This window comes from Merops nubicus, unplaced genomic scaffold (assembly GCF_000691845.1).
Source record: "Merops nubicus isolate BGI_N331 unplaced genomic scaffold, ASM69184v1 scaffold17067, whole genome shotgun sequence".
Lineage (NCBI taxonomy): Eukaryota > Metazoa > Chordata > Aves > Coraciiformes > Meropidae > Merops > Merops nubicus.
In genome coordinates this window covers 1-7,422 of record NW_008621172.1, presented here as the reverse complement: position 1 = coordinate 7,422, position 7,422 = coordinate 1, and the positions used below count along the sequence as shown (strand labels likewise).

The 7,422-nt window shown below is 50.0% G+C and overlaps 1 protein-coding gene across 1 annotated transcript; it reads right to left on the bottom strand.

Annotated features, from left to right (window-relative positions):
- Positions 1 to 4,117: 4,117 nt before the first annotated feature.
- EDN2 (endothelin 2) lies at positions 4,118 to 7,313 on the bottom strand (the record flags this gene model as incomplete). Its single annotated transcript, XM_008944381.1, has 4 exons — positions 4,118 to 4,229; positions 4,969 to 5,073; positions 5,877 to 5,996; positions 7,181 to 7,313. Coding segments are annotated over 4 exons (470 nt in total), but the record flags the coding sequence as incomplete, so codon positions are not given.
- Positions 7,314 to 7,422: the final 109 nt, after the last annotated feature.

The following is a 7,422-nucleotide window of genomic DNA, read 5'->3' as shown; positions in this document are numbered from 1 at the left end:
TGCAGAAAAAAATGCCTGAGTCACATGCAGGGTGCAAGAAGTCCACTTTATGGGAATTGTCAATCATAAAAAAGACTGCTCAATCAAAAAGTTGTGTTTTAGGAAAGGAACCCTATCACTTATACCCAGCACTGGCTTTAGAAGTTGCCTACTTCCCTGGATTCTCCTCTTAGATAAAGTTTTGGTGTTCTGTTCTTTCCTGTTACACGTGAGAGTTTATAAAACACCTCTCCTTCGACCTACTTCAGCTCATCTCTATCACTGAATTCAGCAGCCTCTGAATAAGCACAGTGCTCTCTTCTCTAATGACACCTAATTAGCTCTTGTAATTAAAGCTGTACCCAAAGGGCTGAGCTTTGCACAGATGTTGGCATTGTTTCAGGTAACCTCATGGGGTTACTGCTCAGGTTGTTCCTCAGCACCTGATGGGACAACTGGGGGGCCTTATATAAGACCCTAGCAAGGTGGTTTTCTGAGGATTTGTGGTCAGGGCCTTGGGGGATGTTTCTGGGCTGGGATATTTTTAAACTGGTATTCCAGATATGTTGACTTCCAGTATTTGTTTCTCTATTACTCACCAGCGAGTCCAAAGTTTCCCCAAGTGAATGTGGACAGCCTGCCCCTGGGAGATCCTCCATCATTCAGACCTTGGTAAAATTTTCCTCTCATTCATTGATCTCAGGGTTGGAAAAAAAACAAAACCAAAACCAAACAGCTCAACCACAAATTAATAAGTTCAAATTTTCTCTCTCCCTATTTGGATAACTTGCTTCAAGCCCACATTTGACCATAAGAGCATTTCTTATGGTCCCACCTCCAGCAAATGTGATGCTCCTCTTGTGCTATGACCCTTGCAGCTGCCTGGCCAGGGATGTTTCATTCTGAGACCAAGGGCTGACTAAACTCATAGCTCTTAGGTCAATTAAGAGAGACAAATAAAAGGCTGGTCCTGAGGCTGGCTCAATAGACATTCCAGATAAAGAGGAAATCTTTCCTCAGAAACTATGAATGTCCAATAGCCCTCAGCTTCCTCCTTCACACCACCTGAAATCAATCCAAGTAGGGCATTGGCAACCACCTCTAACAGGCAAAATTTTCAGCCCTGTTCTAGAATAAGCTTGAGCAAAAGAGGGGAGAATTGCACCTTAGATGTTATAGATGGGAAAGCTGCAGTGTTTCTGGGTACTTTTTTTCCCTTTTACCTGCAGGTTCCTTTATATCACAGACAATTATCATTAAATTCATAGAAACTATGACTTGCTGTCATAGAAACATCTGAAGGAACCTGATTTTTGCACCTTCTAACACCAAGTCACAGGGTGGGGGTTTGACCACTGGAGGTGCAGCTCAGCCAGGAAAGCTGGGCAATAAGCAACCACGGGGCTGCATCCCTCTGAACAACTGCTCCCAGGAGGCCATGGAAAGCCATGAAGATGTGCTATGGGTTCTGGGTGTGCAGCAAGAACAGCTCTACCTCTTCCATTGGTGTTTCTTCTTTATTCCCTTCTTACAGCTGCACCATGAGATTCACTGAGGTAACGACACCAAGTAATCTGTGGTGTCGTCCTCATGCAAAGAAGACCATCAGAGAGGTGAGAGCTTTTAAACTGTACTTAATAAAAACAAAACAGGCAAAAACAACTGGCAAAACTCAGATGTAGAAGATGGTGGGGGCAGGAGAGGGTGCGTGGTTGCTCTGTCCCTGGGATGCTGACAGTCACAGTGCTGCTAAAAGGGTTTGAGGCAAAGGACCCAGCCATGGGATAACATCAACAGGATCCCTTGGCACAAGGATTCCAGCTGGTCTCACCAGACACAGCCCTAACCACAAGCTGGGGATAAATCCATATCTGTGTTCCCACAGAGATCTAGAAAGGAACAAGGTGTTTATGTTGAGTTAAGGAATAAGTCAGCTAGATGGATCCACTTCAAATTGAAACTTGCTCAGGACCATTCAGAAGACCCCCCACAAACCCTCCACCCCCATTCCCACCCAGCTCTGCTGTCCCACTCATTTTCACAATGCTTTTGGCCATCTGGATTTCCTTCATTTCATCCACCACCACCCAGCCATCAAATAAGGAAGAGAAATTACATTGACGTTTGTCATTATTTATTACAAATTAAATTTTGCAAATTACGGTCTAAAAAAAAAATCAATAGATTTAAATAAATATACAGATTTCCAGATGCTACATACAGCATGTGTGCACTAAGTCACTCAAAGATGAGACCCTACACACAAGGAGATATACATAGTACTTTACAGCAGTAGTTTTACTTTAAATTACTAGGCTCACATTAAACCATGTGCAAAGTTTCCTCTTGAACAAACCCTTTCAAGGATTTTTTTTTTTTCCTTTGGGATGTCTCAAACCTTTAGAAGGTCAAATATAAAAAAGAGATTGTCTGCAGCTTTGGGCACCAAACGATTAGCCTGATGTTTCATTTACAGTACAATCAATTGGTCTCTTTTTTCCCCCCCTCCTCTAGGGCTTAAGGCAAAATCAAGGCAGAGTTTTGTACGTCCAACGGGACTACACTTGCAACAGCCACAGATTTTTGGTCCACCACCAACCTCAAGCAGCCTTTTCAAACGATGTGTAATACTGGGTTGGGCAGCAAGGGGGACCCAACGGTGGTTCCAGGAGAGCAATTATTCGTCTGCACTAGGTGACAGCTACAGCCACGATTTATAATAGAAATTAATCTGCCCAGGCAAACAAAAGTGCATTTGTGATACAGCTCCAGAGCTGAGATTGTGTTTGCCTGCAAGATTGGTTTCTAGGTCCTGGGCTCAGTGTTTTTTTCCAGATGATTCCTTCCCTCCCCTGGGCCAGCAGCACTGTGCTGCTCCATGGCTGGGGAAGAAGCTGTGACTCTGGCAGGGGTTTAAAGCTCAGCCTTCCTCCTAAAGCTGTGCAGACAGTGCTGTGCTCTCCTTGCCAATCCTTTCCTCCACAACAATCCCACCTGGCTGCCCCTTACGCTTCTCACAGTGACTGCTATCCACATACTGGTCATTTATTATGCACAGCCTGACCCGGAGACCTGATCTAAGCGAAGCAGCAAGCAAGCCTTTGCATGCCATTTTCCCACCACCCATCTCCTCTGCTCTAGCCTTTCCTTTCAGGCAGAGCTGGAAGAAAACTGGGCTATTAGGTTAAGACCTGGAAGTACTCTGCCCCGCTAAGGGTGTGTCCAAGGTGAGGAGACAGATTCAGAGCATGAACGCATCCTGACTAGCAGCTCGGCTCTGCCTTGGACCCAGTGGGGCTCCCTCCCCCAGGCTATGGGAGGCTGCATGCACAGGGCTCCTGCAGAAACACAGCCCCACTGCAGCCTCCCACCCCTGCTGCGGCTGTGCCCCGTGGCAGGGGTTGTGCTTGGACCTGACACAAGCTCCAGTGTCACCAACCTATCCTCCACCTGAACAAGAGCCACCTAAAGACAGCCCTTCGGTGAATGTCACAGCCTAAGGATGCCACTGACTACCCAGATGGCTTCCAGGCTTCTAGATGATATACATCTTTTTAATAAAAACGGGGAGCTGGTTTAGCATGGGAGTCTCACCCACATGCACGTGGCACTGTCTGATGAGGAAGAGAAGAGTGCAAAGGTGGGCTCATGCTGGAGGCATCCCCACCTACAACAGCCAGCCAAACCACCCCTGAGTGGGGTTGAGCTGGAACCACACTCAAAGATGGCTCGAAAGCAGAGCAGAGCAGGCCAGTGCTGCAGGCTCAGGGCTGCCAGGTCCAGAACTGCCCAGAGCCATCTGCTTTGGAAGCAACTCAACTGCCCAGCACAGGCTGACCCTCTGCCTAGGGCTCCAGGGCAGAGTGAAGCCAGTACTCCTTCAGCAAGACCCTTGCCCGATCCAAAAAGGCACAACTCAGCTCCACGACACATCTATGACTGTATAGAGAGAGAGTTTTCCCTTTACAACAGCCTCTGGAGTGCGTGCAGCACTGGTTCACACCACAGGAGCACGGAGACTTCCACTTCTTCCCCTTTCTGCTCATGGCCTTTCCTTCAGCTCTAACTACCGACAGCGGAGTTAGTGGCACCCACAGGACTCCAAATTCTTCTGGTGAACTCGGTGTGCACCTGTTTCTTATCTCTTCTTCTTCCAGATGTTTTTCTTCCATGGCAGAGCTGTTGGCTGTGCGTTCCTCTGGGAGCGATGCCGCTGCTGGCTGAGCTGCGGGCGGGAGGTGGCAACACCCCTGTGAGAAGAAGAGACACAATATTCACTCTCCAGTTCATTTCCTACCACTCAGATAGAGCCCATATTATATTGATCCACCAAGATTTGTTTTGAGACATGGGGGAATTTCCAGCTGTGGGTCTATTAAGCCACAGCAGAGCCCCATCTAGCCCAATGTCCCCCTTCCACCAGCAGCCCGTGGCAGAGGATTCAAGGAGTTCTGCAGCTGGGTGTGACCCAAGTGATGCTTCCCCAGATCTGCCTTGCAGAAAGTGTTCCCATTGCATCTGATTTAACTGTTGCCAATAGACCAACCCTCCCTCAATTTGCCAACTCCCTTTATCTCAATTACACTCCTGGAGCCCACGGTTTCTTCCAGCAGTGAGCTCCATAACTCACTGATGTGCTGTAAGAGAAGCTATTGCCTTTGGTCCAAAGTTGCTGCCCAATCAACCATCTCTACGTGATCCTGTCCCTCCCCCCTTCTTGTAAGTCACCCATTTGCTTGTTGATATCAGAGGAACGTCCCACTCCATCAAGAACTATGGTTTATGTAACATTCCTCTGGTTTTGGAAGGACACAAGCAACCCTGGTTCCCTCAGCTGTTAGCCTCCAATTCTACAGAGGGCAGAAACAGTCAAGTCTACTCAAAGGGAGTCAATGAGGGGAAACCAGGTCAAATCCAAGTGGTAACTGCAGTGTGAGGTCACAAGGGCAGAGTATAAAGTGCTGAGGAGGGATTAAGGGCCACGCTCACCTGAGAGCTCTCAGCAGGCCACGATGGGAAGGCCTCACACCACCACTCTGTGGAGATTTCAGTGATGCTCCAGAGCTCACTGGGAGCTTCAGACCATGGAGGTACCTAACGAGCAAGAGGAGATGTGTGAACCATTCACATCCAGACAAGCTGTGGTAAGTACCAGGGGGAGTGTTGCTCTAATGTCACCAGTGACAGACTAAGACAGTTGAATGCACGTTTTTGAAGGGTTAATTGCAGCTATTTGAGAGCTATTCATAGCTCACTTTTGCTGCTACTCTTTTGTCAGACTTCCATCTATTCACAGTTACAGTCAATGATTGGGGATTTTAGCTCTTGCCTTGCTATAAAATTAGTGACAGATATGGACACTGAGTTCGCTCCCCATGGTGCCAGCACTCTTCTGTGCCCCTGGCGAAGGGACACAACCCAGAGCACACGTGCACTGCAAAAAGAACTGGCTACAGAAGATATTTGACTTCCAAGTCCCAGCTTGGAGCAATCCTACTCTCCTGCAGCCTCTCCCACCTGGGTCATGCAGGAGACACCAGTGTCCCAAAGCTTCAAACCCGCTGCTTGTCCCTCTCCCAGCGTGCTGCCATCTCCCCCCTTCCCACCAGCGCTCCCAGAACTTCCTCAGTCTCCTGGCAGCAGGAGGGATGGAGGTAACGTTGCTTCCTATCAGCTCGTAAAGAGACAGTTGTACAACAAAACCACCCTAGTGACACTTTCCCAGGGCCTCTTGGGAAGGGCAGGAAAGCCACCAGGTGAGCTCCAGCTGCCTGCAAATCCCTACGCAGTCATCCCCAGGGAGGCTGGGGAGTTACTCCAGCTCTTCAGCTCTGTCTCTCTGCTTGCACCCTCCCCCAGAAACCCCCAGGGACGTGCCCAGGACCCCCCTGACTTACCCAGGCTTTGCTTGGCAGAAGGTGGCACAGATGCTGTCCCTCGAGTGCGAGCACTCGCACCTGCCCAGCGCTCTCTTGCGCCGCCTTGGCGGGCTGCCCAAGCCGTAGGGAGCGGTGTGTCTGTTCAAAACAAAAGAAATCAGCTATGCAACTAACGTTTTATTAGCCAGCAGGTTTATAACACGCTCCTGGGAGGCAGCCAAGCCAGTGCCAGGATAATAAAAGACTCATCTATAGACATAAGGTGAAAAGGTCATTGATATGTCTAAGCCTTTAAACTCCAGCTCCTCTCCCACCTACTGTTTTCCCCACCCCACCCCTCCCCGGGAGATTGCTGGTATGTGCTGGGTTGCAAGTGGAATTTTCTCTCCTTGCAGCAGCCCAGGTGCCTGTGCAAGGGTTGCCACACGGGCTGGGTGAGCTGGCAGTTCACCTGCATGGCACAGTGCAGGAGAAGCGTGGCTGCACCACTCCACCAGCCCCACCAGCAGCGAGCAGCCAGGTTCTCAAGCCCAGAGGTGTCAGAGCTTTCCCCCCCGTGGGGTGTAACACACAGGACACAGTACAAATCAAGCCGTCCTGGGGCCGTAGCAGGTTCCTCTGATCACAGCACCCTCCCAGAGCCGTTAGCACATTCCCTCTCCATCTTTGATCACAATCTACTCTCCCAGAGGGTTTAGGATTGGCACTGACTGCAACTATTCTCTGAGCAAGCAGCGAGTTGTAATTGCATGTTAGCAAGCGTGATTATAACCACACCTGAATACATGTGTTTTGCTACAGCGTGATGGCCATTGGTCTGAAACACCTTGGAAAGCTGCTTTAGCATTCTTGAGGGCAGGACTTGGCAGCCACAGGGCTCCAGTGCCAGCCCAGAACTGTCTCATTAACAATACTGGCACCCAGCAGCCAGGGCTGCAGCTCGCAAAGTGGGAAGAGCAACTTCTGACTCGCGGCTATAACATCTCGCTGTTGCTTTTGGCACGCTGAGGTACAAATCTCAGGGGGAAAAAAGAAATAAAAATATGAACCCGTGAGGCAGCAGACCCTCTGCTTTCACCCCGAAACCCTGCGGGTTGTGCTGGAGGTGCTGAGCAGCAGCAGAGTTTGTCCCTTTCTAGATGTTGAAAGGCTGCGCTTGCAGCGTTCTCTGGAGCAGGTGCCAGAAGAGCCTCTCAGCGCTGGGACCCTTCCTCACCCTCCTCTAACTTAACCCCATCCTCCAGAGAAGTCGAGTCAGAAAGGACAGTCCCTCACCAACAGAGCCAGCACCCCCACCCCCCGAAAGCCACCATCCTGCTCACCCAGGTGTGTTGACCCAGATGATGTCCAGGTGACAGAAGTAGATGCATTCCTTATCCAGCCAGCTGTTGCAGGAACATCTCTTGGCCCTGGGGTGCGTGGCGAGGGGCGACTCCGGCGCAGGGTGGCCCAAACCTGCAGCAGAAGGAGGAAGGGATGAGCCGGGGGCTGTTTGCAGAGCGCTGGAGTGCCCGTCGTTAGCCACCTCCGCGATGGCTCCTCGGCCGAGGAAGGATTACGGCGA